The 13,836-nt window shown below is 39.6% G+C and overlaps 1 protein-coding gene across 3 annotated transcripts in view; it reads left to right on the plus strand.

Moving 5' to 3' along the window:
- The window catches only part of SHQ1 (SHQ1, H/ACA ribonucleoprotein assembly factor), a 192,042-nt gene that overhangs the window by 165,160 nt on the left and 13,046 nt on the right, over positions 1-13,836 (plus strand). The window contains exon 11 of one of the 3 annotated variants that reach the window (XM_090283827.1): positions 80-464. The exons of the other annotated variants lie outside the window; for them this stretch is intronic. Coding sequence (XP_090139953.1) covers positions 80-203 — 124 coding nt within the window. The 3' untranslated portion in view covers positions 204-464. Of the gene's footprint in view, positions 1-79; positions 465-13,836 lie in introns of those variants that run through there. 3 annotated transcript variants of the gene reach the window in all.

Raw genomic sequence — 13,836 nt, forward strand, 5'->3', positions numbered from 1 at the left:
AATGCTACCGCTTCAGTGCCATGAAGCCACTTGTCCTTTACTGCCCATCATGACAACCACGTCCATGTCCACCTCGCAGGTGCACCAGATCTACCACCAGGTGTCAGAGGCTGCCATCAGCTGCCAGATCAACCTGGAGCTCTATGCTTCCTACGTCTACCTGTCCATGTCTTACTACTTGGACTGCGATGATGTGGCTTTGAAGAACTTTGCCAAATATTTTCTTCACCAGTCTCATGAAGAGAGGGAACATGCCGAAACACTGATGAAGCTGCAGAACCAATGAGGTGGCCGAATTTTCCTTAAGAATATCAAGAAACCAGACTGTGATGACTGGGAGAACAGGTTGAATGCAATGGAGTGTGTGTTACACTTGGAAAAAAGTGTGAATCAGTCACTACTGGACTTGCACAAACTGGCCACTGAAAAAAATGACCCTCATTTGTGTGACTTCATTAAGACTCACTACCCGGATGAGCAGGTGAAATCCATCAAAGAATTGGGTGACCATGTTACCAACTTGTGCAGGTTGGAGGCCCCTGAATCTGGCATGGGAGAGTATCTCTTTGACAAGGACACTCTGGGAGACTGTAAAGAGAGCTAAACCTTAGGCTGCCTTCCTACAGCCACAGGAGTGACTTCCCTGGTCACCAAAGCAGTATGTGCATGTTGGAGTTACCTTTACCTTTTCTATACTTTGTACCAAGTCATTCACTTATTTCCTTCATTTGTACCATTCCTTCAAATAAAGTAATTTAGTACCCTGCCCCCCAAAATTAGGGCTTCAGCTGCTCACCACCACAAAAGGCAAACTCCGGAGAAAGGGTGGTGAGAAAGGTAAGAGGTTTCTATTCAGATGCTGAGCAATCTGGGAGAATGAGGTACTCCCCATTTCAAAGCTCATCTCCTCCACAAAACCCAGACAAAACCCAGCCATACTCAGCAAGACCAAAACAAAAAGCAGTGCCTAGAATTCCTGTTCCATTTTGAAGTTCTGTCATTTGGAGCCTGAAGAGGCTGCTAAGTGGTCATCCAGGTATCTTAGCTTGTTCCCAGCTGCAGGCTCCCTCCTGGAGTTTGCACGTGGAGCAGATGTGGCCAAGCCATGTGTCTGCTTCCAGGCCAGAGAGCACATGATTGCACCAGTGAATGCTCCACCAGGTCAGCAAGAGAAATAGAGACTCCCTTCTGGAGGTCGTGGGCCACATGACTGCTAAAGCCACATAGCTCACAGAGAAGATAGACCATCTGTGTGCAAGTCTTGAGCAGTGAGCAATGAGCAATAGAGAGAAGGGAATTTCTTTGTTCCCCTGGGACTGTATTTGTTTTGGGTGTGGTTATGGGCAAGGTACTTTCTCAGAATGACCAACCAACTTCCCAGACTTACATGGGCTTTTGATGGGTTTACTCTGATTCCAAAAAACCTCCGCTGCCTTGCGGCATACCTCTTCAGGGGAAAGGCTAAGGGAGTAAACCCCGACAGAAAATCCGGAGCCGGAGTCCCTAAGGCGGTTTGACGTTGTAATCAACACCGGCAACTCCTATGGCGCACCTGAAGCCAAGCTGTATTGACTCCGTCTTTCCCTTGGATCCTTCAGCTGCGAAGAGAGGGGGGGTCTGCTGCATGGGCAACAGCAGACCCTCCATATCACCCTGCCCAGGCTCTGTAGCTTCAGCTTCACTGGAGAGGACACTCCAGCGTCATTGCAAGATGTCGATTCAACACGGGAGGAGACAGATACCGTGTCACTCCCGAGTCGGACTGCACAGCCATTCTCGGCGGTGCAGATAGACTCTTAAGAAGCTACACCATCGTCTCTCGAGACGGACGGCTGCCGCCGACGACTACGACCTCCCAACCACTCCCCTCTTTTTTCCAGGCTAGACTGACAGGTCTCTTTGGTTCAGCATCTCCCCGCTGCCACCATTCTGACTTCTGTGGCACATGTGCCTGCCTTCCCCTGGTCCAACCCCCAACCTGGTACCAGAAAAGGGTAGGAGGGCTTTTTCATCTATCCAGTTATCTTGCAATCCTTGCACGTGGTCAATGTAAGAACCTCCTCCTGCCACCATCATGGCCATTTGGGGAGACTCCCGTGGTGTTCCATCAGCTCTGCACCTCACATACACTAATCCTCGCATGCAGCAAGTTTCTGCACTCAGGGCCCACCAGCAGAGAATGAATCCCTAGAAATCCTGCATGGCTTGTCAGGTACTGCTGAGGCAGCCTCAGTGGGAGGGGTAGGGCATCTACAGCCAGGAGCAGGACCTCCACACAAGGAGCAGAGCATCTAAAAGACACGAGCTCCATTCAATACAACCTCACAGTCCAGCAGAAGTACTGTGAAATTCAATGTCTTTGCCATGGCGCCCAGCGGTTCCCAGAGGTATTGTCTGCCTGCCCACCACATCCTCATTGCTTGAACTCTACTTCCGCCCCAAGGGGCATGGCTTGGTGCATGGTTCCATTCCCTTAACTTAGCTCTATCTCCCCCATAGGCCTCTCTTATTTCCAACACTCAGCCTGCTCTTTATGGTCCAGACAGGCTATCAGTATCACTCTTACAACAACAACAACAATAATAAAATAACCTGGAAGCAGCCCTGGCTGCTGTGGCTCAGTGGATTGAGTATCAGCCTGCGAACCAAGTTTTGCTGGTTCTATTCCCAGGCAGGGCACATGACTAGGTTGCACATCAGGTCCTCAGTTGGGGGCGCGAGTGAGAGGCAACCACACAGTGATGTTTCTCTCCCTCTCTTTCTCCTTTTCCCTCTCTCTAAAAATAAATAAATTATTTTAAAAAATAAAATAACCTGGAAGCTTGATCTGGTTGTCTTTTCTCCCCCAGAGAGTAAAGGTTTCTTTTTTGTTACTCTGTAGATTTTAATTGGAATTACAAGTATAGATTGGAGTCTTATAAACCTTTATGCTCATTTTTAAAAAGCTATCTGTTTTGAGAAAGTGAGCTCTATTCTGTAGTATACAAATTATAGATAAAATTGCTCACTTTGAGTAAAATATTCATATAAGTGGTGTGAAGACACACAATGGCTTCTTTTCAGGATTTTGATAGAGAAGATGAAAGTATTAGAGGCATGGTACAGTATTAAAAGGAAAAATAATTCAAAATTTTCTTTTATACTTAGTTCAGAAAGTTCTAAGTTTGGTCTGTGGATCAGATGTTCTGGGGGAAAAGAGTGTTGTCTTCCAGTCCTGACAATTTGCCCAGAGGAAATCAAGCTGTCTCTGTGATCCTGTGCATGGGACACAGTCCTCCTCTCTTGGACTCCATTTCCTTTTCCAGAGCAAATGTTCAGAAACCTAAGACTCTGTCTCCAGGATTCACATTTGTCAGGTTTGGGGGATTTTGTAGGCTAGTCTTTGTTAAAGTAGGCATAGATCATAAGTATACGAACGATGAATTCTGATAAAGTGAAATAGCTATGTAACTACCAAATCAACAATTGTACCTGTTTTAGAACTTTTTGTAACTGAAATAATACAGTGCATATTTATATGAGTGGTTTCATTCATTCATTGTTATTTTTGTGAAGATTTTCAGTCAGTATCAATTTTTAAAGGTCTCTTTGGAACACCTTTACAAAAACCTGGCGGATTGGCCTGAAAGTATTAGATACTAAGGAGTGCGGTCAGTAATGTAGCTGTGTAAAGGGTATGAAGCCGGGAAGTTGGGGAAGGTGGACATTGAGCAGATTATAGGTGGACATCTTTTTGGAGCACTTTCCCGTTTGCCTTTGCTGACCAGTCCTAAGGCACACCCTGCTGGGACATAGTCACCCTGGCCCAACAAGGAACAAACCCAATAAATGTGCAGCTAAGAAGGATCTGAGTGCTGGGACTCCTAGGCCTGGCTTCCCTACAGAACAGAGACAAGTTAAATAGCTGCCTTTATTCTGTCAGTGAGCTGTGCTGATGAGCACAGTGTGGAATTGTTGTGGGTAAGACTATAGGAAGGCACAGTGGACCTGCCCCTGGAGATGGCCACCCGGCATTATGACTGGCCTTTTGAGAAGCTGTCTGTCTCCTAAATTGTGTTATATCATGTCCCTTTTTTGTCTCTTGGAAACCAAAGGTTCCAGACTTTCTTTCTTTTTAAATTGTTGTTCTATTACAGTTATCCTATTTTCCCCGATTGCTCTCCCCTGTCCTGCCCCCCACCCACAGTCACTCCCCACCCTGTCGTCCATGTCCATGGGTCATTTATACTAGTTTCTTGACTAGACTCTTCCCTTTTTCCCCCCTTTCTCTCCCTCCCCCCTTCCCTCTGGTCACTGTCAGTCTGTTCCTTGTTTTCATGCCTCTAGTTCTATTTTGCTCATTTGTTTGTTTTGTTTATTAGGTTTCTATATTAAGTGAGATCATATGGTATTTGTCTTTCACCACCCGGCTTATTTCACTTAGCATAATACTCTCAAGTTCCATCCATGCTGTCCTGAAAAGTAGGAGTTCTTTCTTTCTTTCTGCTTCATAGTATTCCATTGTGTAAATGCATCACAGTTTTTTGATCCACTCATCTACAGATGGGCACTCAGGCTGTTTCTGGCACTTGGCTATTGTAAATAGTGCTGCTCTGACCATAGCGGTGCATAGTTTCTTTTGAATTGGTGTTTCAGGATTCTTCGGGTATAATCTGAGCAGAGGAATCACTGGATCAAAAGGCAGTTCCATTTTTAGTTTTCTGAGGAAATTCCATATTGTTTTCCACAGTGGCTGCTCCAATCTGCATTCTTACCAACAGTGCACCAGGGTTCCCGTTTCTCCACATCCTCACCAGCACTTGTTGTTTGTTAGTTTGTTAATGAAGGCCATTCTGACAGGTGTGAGGTGGTATCTCACTGTGGTTTTAATTTGCATCTGTCTGATGGCTTGTGATAGTTGAGCATTCTTTCATATGCCTGTGGCCCCTCTATGTCCTCCTTGGAGAAGTTTCTGTTCAGACCCTTTGCGTATTTTGTAATTGGATTGCCTGTCTTTCTGGTGTTCAGTCCTATAAGCTCTTTATATATTTTGGAAATCAGTCCCCTGTCTGTGATGTCATTGGCAAATATGTTTTCCCATACAGTTGGTTCCCTTTTCATTTTGCTGATATTTTCTTTAGCTGAGCAGAAACTTTTTAGTTTGATGTTGTCTCATTTGTTTATTCTTTTATAATGCTTGCCCTAGGAGATATATTGGCAAAAATATTGCTGTGTGGGAAATCTGAAATTCTACTGCCTATTTTTTTCTTCTAGGACTTTTTGGTGTCATGGCTTACATTTAAGTCTTTTAACCATCTTGAGTTTATTCTGATATATGGTGTAAGTTGGTGATCTAGTTTCATTTTTTTTGCAAGTCTCTGTCCTGTTCTCCCAACACCACAGACTTTCTTTAGAGATCGTATTAACCACGGTTCAAAGTGAGTGGGAAGGAGAGCTCATGTGATACATTGGATATTTAATAATCATAGGAAACCAAAATAGTGGGCCTGCAGTACATTGCTGTCATTTATTTTATAGAATAGGATTGTTACTAAGAAACCAAAGAATAGTTCTGCTTTAACTGACTCATGCCATTACAGTATGCATTTAAGAAGACATTTCATGGCGCATTATACCAGTGAGCGGATAAATATTCTTCAGTGTGTACACATGGTAAACATAAAAGCACTTGAGTATTTTCCTGTCTCAGCACACAAACTTTGTATTATGCAACCAATTAAATTTTAGCATTTAGAACAAGCATACAAAGAAATAAAGATGTGTTGTTGTGTTTTTCTCATAGTATGCCAGGAAATTTGGAGTAAGTGTTTTTATTGTGCTTTCAAAATGGAAAAGTGGCGACAAAAGGGACATACTTGAAAATTTAGCCATAATTTCCACTTTAATTCAGCATAATAAGTTTCAGTCCCAGCCAGTGGTCCTTGGCACCACAAATGGGTTTCAGGGAAACAAAGATATTGGCACTATCAGCCTTCAGGATGGCAGGTAGGATGTGGGCCAGCATGATCAGTTTGCCTTATGCCCTGCCAGACAAATACCATTTTCTGTATGTCTCGTGACATGATACAGTTTGGAAAGCATTGCTTTAAATAGATCATTCTTGTAAGATTCTCTGAGGTTGCATTTTAGCTGAGTACCTAATATGTAGGTGTCAGCATAGGAAGACTTAGGGGAAGAATGTTTCAGGAAGAGGAAACAGTAAGTGCAAAGGCCTTGAAGCAAGAATGCGTTATTGTGTGCTTGGGATGGAGAGACAGTAGTGCGTGAAGCTGGAGCACAGTTATCGGGACATGAATGGAGGGTAACCCCACTGAGAGGTAGTCAGAACGCAGGGGCAGATCTTATGGGAATTCATCCATAGTCGGGGAGTTTGGATTTTATTCTAGGTGTTCTAGGAATTCATTGCAGGATTTTAAACATGGGAACATTATGATCCTAATGTAAAAGTGTAAAACCATTAGCGTTTTAGACTCAGAAATGAATCAGAAACAAAGTGATCCATTTTCTACATTTTATTATGTGAAGGAAAGTTTTCTGTGTCTTGCTGTTGATATTTTTGGTAGTATCATTTTTCCAATTGTAAAAGCAGGAACTTGTATGAGTTATTTTCTAATTTATGTTCAGCTGTAAAGATCTTGATCCCTGTGTACCCACCCCTCTCTATTAGTCTCTTTGGGCTGCTATAACAAAAGACCATAAACTGGATGCCTTAAAACAATAAAACTTATTCTGTCACAGTTCTGGAGGCCAGAAGTCCAAAATCAAGGTGTCAGTAGGGTTGGTTCCTTTTAGAAGCGTGAGGGAGAATCTGTTCCATGTTTGTCTACTAGCTTCTGGTGGTTGCTGACAACCTTTAACATTCCTTGATGTGTAGCCATATCACTCTTGTCTCTTCCACCTCTGTCTCTTCACATTTTTTTTAAGCCTCTGATACAACTTTTAATTTCCTTTATTGCTTATTCACAATCAATCTACAGCATCTTTATGTTAGAAGAATTTAAAATTTATAAAAGCCATGACATTTACATTTTATTATTCCTTAACAGAAAATACCAGGTATCAATTAATTTTAAATATCAAGTACAGCTTAATATTGAGATAATTATGAATAAAAATTTTTATTCACATGGTATTCTTATAAGGACACTGGTTCCTCCTTGAATCATTGGATTTATGGTCCACCCTAACCCAGTATGACTTCAACTTTCTTGTATCTGCAAAGACCATATTTCCAGCTAAGATCACACAGAAAGGTTCTGGAGTTAGGATTTGAATGTATTTTTGTGGGGGGCACAATTCAACACATAATACCTTCTTTATGCTACCATCTTTATGATAATGCCATCTCCATCTTGTTAATTTACCTCCACTTGGTATAATGGAATCAAAACTGCCATTTCATCTAAACAGTAGGTCAAAATACTATACTTCTGTCATTAAACAACACTGTATGCCCTTTTCACATAGATGAAATGTACAAACTGTCAGAATTGTTCAAGTCTGATATATCTAAAATGCTGCACTTCTTGGAATAATTTTAGGGAAGAAAATGGATTGAAAAGATTTGTCTGTCTCAGCCTTGGACTTTTAAGTCCCCATTTTCCCATATCCTTTTGTATCCTACAAAGATGTTTTGTTGTTTTTGTGTTTGTTTACTTATTTATTTATTTTACTTAACCAGCTATTTGGTTTCATTGAAATCACTCACATATCTTGTTTTGAAACCATAAATTATTTAAAGCATGTTTGTGTGTGTGCAAAATAAGATAACATGATTAAACGTGGGGGACTAAAGAAGCAGAAGGTAGGTAGCACAAAATGAAAAGGGAGGAGCTGCAGGTACATTCATCATGCCAGGTAGGTCAGACTTGAATTTTCTAACAGCCACTAAGGAAAGAGAGATCTTTGAATAGCACAATTCCAAGAGTTTCTTGGGGCTGGTTTTGAAATCCGCTCAGAACACTAGCTTCGGGGATTAAAACCAAGCATATTTCAGCAAAAGCAATTCTGCTGGGGTGGAGAGGGAATGGATGGAAATGTGTCAAATTTATGATACTCACATTTCAATTTTTGCTAATTTGATTTGGTCTGTCAAAGGCAAAACAATTTCAAAGATTGGATAGATTGCTTTTCTTTCAGACAGTTCTTTATGAACATTGTACCTTTCTCAACCTATTTATCACCCTTACTCTTCCACTTCTTAGATGGATGTTGGTGATAAGACAAAGTAAAGATTCTCTAGATTTGGATAACCTTCATTTACCTACTAGAGACATACTCTTCAGTATGTAGGATAGCCATAGCATTTTTTAAAACATAAACTCATTTACTTAGCTGTTAAAATATGTGTAATAAAAATATGTGTATGTGTCCATTTATGAGTGTGTGGGAGGGGTGACTGTGTATGTGTGCCTGCATTTGTTATGTACACATAGAGCAGCTGCTGGGGTCAGAGCTCCTTTCCTTGCCCTTTGCTCTGCTGTTTCATCCCTAATGTTCAGGAGAGGAATTTTTCACACAGAAAGTTTTAAACTTGTAGCCCAGCAATTTATCATTTGAAGTTTAAAATAAGTGCTCAAATAATTGAGAACCAGGAGAAAAATGTGTTGTGTTTACAAACACATTAATCTATGAAAAATAAATATTCTTCTTGGGGGCCTTTGGAGTTGTTTTTCTCTGTTAATGTGACAACCTCTTTGTGCCTCCGTGGGTCGGTTTTTTCATTTGACCAGTAGGATAATACTGGTATCCTTCTCAGAGGGTTGCAGTGAGTTTTGAATGAGTTAACTATACCATGTAAGATACTTAGAAATGAACATACCAGAGCCACTACTTGGGAAGTATGTGACCTGTTTCTGTTAACTGATTCTGAGAAGGAATCTTGGTCCCTATATGTAGCATCCAAGAAGTCTTTATAATTGTTGTTGACACATAATAATTGACTATGTTATTTAAAGGTATTAAAAGATTTATTTTTCTCTATTTTTTAATCTCTAGTCCAATATATCAGATATATATTTTTTTAATTTATTTTTTTTGTTACAGTGTGCCACTTTTTTCCCTATTGCTCCCCCACCACCACATCCACCCCTTCTCCCACAGTCAGACTCACCCCATTGTCCTCATCCATAGGTCCTTCATACTAGTTCCTTGACCAGACCCTTTCCCTTCTTTTCCCCCTTCTCACCTCCCCCATGGTCACTGTCAGTATGCTCCTTGTTTGCTTGCCTCTAGTGCTATTTTGCCCATTTGTTTGTGTTGTTGATTAGTGTCCTATATTAGGTGATATCATATGGTATTTGTCTTTTGTTGCCTGGCTTATTATGCTAAGCATAATTATCTCTAAATCGATCCATGTTATTGGAAATGGTATGAGTTCCTTTTTCCTTTCTGCTGCATAGTATTCCATTTTGTAAATGTACCACAGTTTTTTGATCCACTCATCTACAGATGGGCACTTAAGCTGTTTCCAGTGCTTAGCTATTGAAATAGCACTGCTATGAACATAGGGGTTCATAGGTTCTTTTGAATTGGTGTTTCAGGATTCTTTGGTTATAATCCAAGCAGTGGAATCACTAGGTCAAAAGGCAGTTCCATTTTTAGTTTTTTGAGGAAATTTCATGCTTTCCATAGTGGCTGTACCAGTCTGCATTCCCACCAACACTGCACTCGGGTTCCCTTTTCCCCACAACCTCGCCAGCACTTATTGTTTGTTGATTTGTTGACGATGGGCATTCTGACAGGTGTAAAGTGTTATCTCATTGTGGTTTTTATTTGCATCTCTGATGGCTAGTGATGGTGAGCATTTGTTCATATGCCTTTGGACCCTCTGTATGTCCTCTTTGGAGAAGTGTTTGTTCAGGTCCTTTACCCATTTTTAATTGTGTTGTCTGTCTTCTTGGTGTTGAGTCTTCAAGTTCTTTATATATTTTGGAGATCAGTCCCTTGTCTGAGGTATCATGGCAAATATGTTTTTCCATACAGTTTGTTCCCTTTTCATCATGCCAGTGTTTTCTTTTGCTGAGCAGAAACTCTTCACTTTGATGTAGTTCCATTTCTTTATTCTTTCCTTTATTTCCTTTGCTCTAGGAGATACATCAATGAAAATATTGCTACGTGGAATATCTGAAATTTTCCTCCCTATGTTTACCTCTAGGACTTTTTTGATGTCACGACTTACATTTAAGTCTTTGATCCATCTTGAGTTATTCTGGTGTATGGTGTAAGTCGGTGGTCTAGTTTCAGTTTTTTGCACGTACCTGTCCAGTTCTCTCAGCACTATTTGATGAAGAGGCTCTTTTCACTCCATTTGATGTTCCTTCCCCCATTGTCAAATACTAGTTGACCATATGGACTTGGGTTTATTTCTGGACTCTCTATTCTGTTCCATTGATCTATATGTCTGTTCTTATGCCAGTACCAGACTGTCTTGATTACAGTCGCCTTGTATTATAGTTTGATACCAGGTACTGTGATTCCTCCTATTTGGTTTTTCTTCCTCAAGATTGCTGTGTCTATTTGGGGTCTTTTTTTGGTTCCATATAAATTTTTGAAGCATTTGTTCTAGGTCTGTGAAATATGTCATTTGTATTTTAATAGGGATTGCATTGAATCTATAAATTGCTTTGGGTAGTATGGACATTTAATGATGTTGATTCTTCCCATCCTTGAACATAGTATATGTTTCCATTTATTTGTATCTTCCTTAATTTCTTTTTTCAGTGTTCTGCAGTTTTCTGAGTACAGGTCTTTTACCTCCTTGGTTAAGTTTATTCCTAGGTACTTTATTTTTCTTGTTGCTATAGTAAATGTGATTTTTTTTCTAGACTATCTGATATTTTATTGTTGGTGTACAGAAATGCCTTCAATTTCTGAATATTGACTTTGTATCCTGCTATTTTGCCAAATTCACTTATTAGGTTGAGTAGTTTTTTGTCACATCTATAGGGTTTTCTATGTACACTGTCATGTCATCTGCAAATAAAGACAGTTTTACTTCCTCTTTTCCAATTTGGATGCCTTTTATTTCTTTTTCTTGTCTGATCGCTGTGGCAAAACTTTCAAGACTATGTTGATAGGAGTAGAGAGAGTGGACATCCTTGTCTTTTTCCTGATCTTAGGGAGAATGTTTTCAGTTTTTGCCCATTGAGTATGATGTTGGCTTCAGGTTTCTGATATATGGCCTTTATTATGTTGAGGTATGCTCCTTCCAATTTTGCTGAGACTTTTCATCATAAATGGGTGTTGTACTTTATCAAATGCTTTTTCTGCATCTATTGATATGATCATGTAGTTTTTGTCTTTCATTTTGTTTATGTGGTGTATTAGATTTATTGATTTGCAAATATTAAACCATCCTTGCATCCCTAGGATGAATCCCACTTGATTGTGGTGTATGATCTTTTTAATGTATTGCTGGATCATGTTTGCCAATATTTTGTTAAGGATTTTAGCATATATGTTCATCAGCGATATTGGCCTGTAGTTTTCTTTCTTTGTTGTGTCTTGACCTGGTTTTGGAATTAGGGTAATACTGGCTTCACAGAAAAAGTTTGCGAGTTTTCCCTCTTCTTGGATTTTTTTTAATAGTTTGAGAAGGATAGGAGTTAGTTCTTCCCTAAATGTTTTGTAAAATTCACCTCTGAAGTCATCCAGTCCAGGGCTTTTGTGTGCTGGGAGTTTTTTGATTACTGCTTCAATTTCACTAGTTGTTTTCAGTCTATTCAGGCTCTCTGCTTCTTTTTGATTCAGTTTTGGAAGATTATATGTTTCCAGAAATTTGGCCATTTTATCTAGGTTGTCAAATTTCTTGTCATACAGTTGTTTGTAGTAATTTCTTAAAATTGGTATCTCTGTGATATCAGTTGTGATTTCTCCTCTATCATTTCTGATTTTGTTTATTGAGGTCCTCTCTCCTTTTTTCTTGATGAGCCTGGCTAAAAGCTTGTCGATTTATTTATCTTTTCAAAGAACCAGCCTCTGCTTTTATTGATCTTTTGAATTGTTATTTTAGTTTCTATGTCATTTAGTTCTGCTCTGATATGGATGATTTCCTTCCTTCTACTCTCTCTGAGCTTCGTTGTTCTCCTCTAGTTCTTGTAGCTGTAGGGTTAGATTTTTTATTTGAGATTCTTCAGCCTTTTTAGGTAGTCCTGTATTGCTATGAACTTTCCCCTCATGATTGCTTTTGCTGTGTCCCGTAGGTTTCGGTCCATTATGTGTTCATTATTATTTGTTTCCAGAAACTTTCTGATTTCTTCCTTGATGTCATTGTTAAGCCATTCATTATTCAGTAGCCTGTTAATCATTTTTTATGAGTTTAAATGTTTTTTAATCTTTTCCTTGAGGTAGATTTTCAGTTTCAAGCCAGCGTGATCTGAGAAGATGCTTGATATAATTTCAATTTTCTTGAATTTGTTGATGCTTGTTTTGTGTCCTACCATGTGGTCTATCTTTGAAAATGTTCCATGTACATTTGAAAAGAATTTATATTTTGCTTCTTTGTGGTGAAAGGTTCTATATATATCAATTAAGTTCATTTGATCTAGAGTGTTGCTCATTGCCTCAACTTCTTTGGTGTATCTTTGCTTCAGAGATCTGTCCATTGTTGACAATGGGGTGATAAAAAACACTCTTGAGTGTTTTGCTGTCAATAGTCTTCTTGAAGTCCTTCAAGATGTTCCCTATATATTTGGGTGCTGCTATGTTGGGTGCATGTATGTTTATAAGGGTTATTATCCTCTTGATGGATTTTTCCCTTAAGTATTTTGAAATATCCTTCTTTGTCTCTTTTTATGACCTTTGCTGTGAACACTGTTTTGTCTGATATAAGTATTGCTACCCCAGCTTTTTTAAATGCTCATTTGCTTGAAATATTTTTCTCTATCCCTTCACTTTCAGTCTGTGTGGATCTTTTGTTCTGAGTTGGGTCTCTTGTAACAGCTTATATGTTGGTCATGCTTTCTAATCCATTCAGCTACTTTGTGCCTTTTGATTGGTGCATTTAAACCATTTACATTTAAGGTTATTATTGATAGGTACTTATTCATTGTCATTTTCTCCCTTTCTACCTGTGTTCCTCTCTGTCTCCATTTCTTCCTATTCTTAAAGCAGATCCTTTAGCATCCCTTGCAATGCTGGTTTGGTGGAGATGTATTCTTCAGCCTTCTTTTGTCTGGTAAAGTCATTATTTCAACTTCCATTTTGAATGAGATCCTTGCTGGGTAGAGCATTCTTGTTTGCAGGCCTTTGTTTTTTATTGCTTGGAATATTTTTGCCATTCCCTTTTGGCTTGAGTGTTTCTGTTGAGAAATCTGACTATAGCCTGATTTGAGCTCCCTTTGTCTTTGAGTTTTGCCATTTTAATTATGATGTGTCTCGGAATGGGCCTGTTTGGATTCATCTTCGTCAGGACCCTCTGTCTTTCCTGGACTTGTGTTACTTCTTCTCTCCTCAAGTCATTACTTTTTCAAACAGGTTTCCTATCTCTTGCTCCTTTTTTCTCCTTCTGGTATTCCTGTGATACAGGTATAATTATGTTTCATGTTGTTTGAAGCTCTCTTAAAAGCTCTTCATTCTTTTTCAGTCTTTTTTCATTTTGTTGCACTGAGTTTTCTTTTTTCTTTATGTTGTCCTCCAGATCCAATCTTCTGCTTCCTCTAGCCTGCTTTTGATTCCTTGTACTGTGTTCTTCAATTCAGAAATTATATTCTTATTTCCTCCTTGCTCTTATTGATAGCCTCTATGTCCTTTTTTTCATGCTGGTGTAATTCTCAGTAAGTTCCTTTTAGTTTCCCTGGAGTTCTTTGTAGTTTTCTTTGAGCTTGCTGAGCTCAT

Source organism: Furipterus horrens, unplaced genomic scaffold (genome assembly GCF_987537825.1).
Source record: "Furipterus horrens unplaced genomic scaffold, mFurHor1.1.pri manual_scaffold_7, whole genome shotgun sequence".
Classification (NCBI taxonomy): domain Eukaryota; kingdom Metazoa; phylum Chordata; class Mammalia; order Chiroptera; family Furipteridae; genus Furipterus; species Furipterus horrens.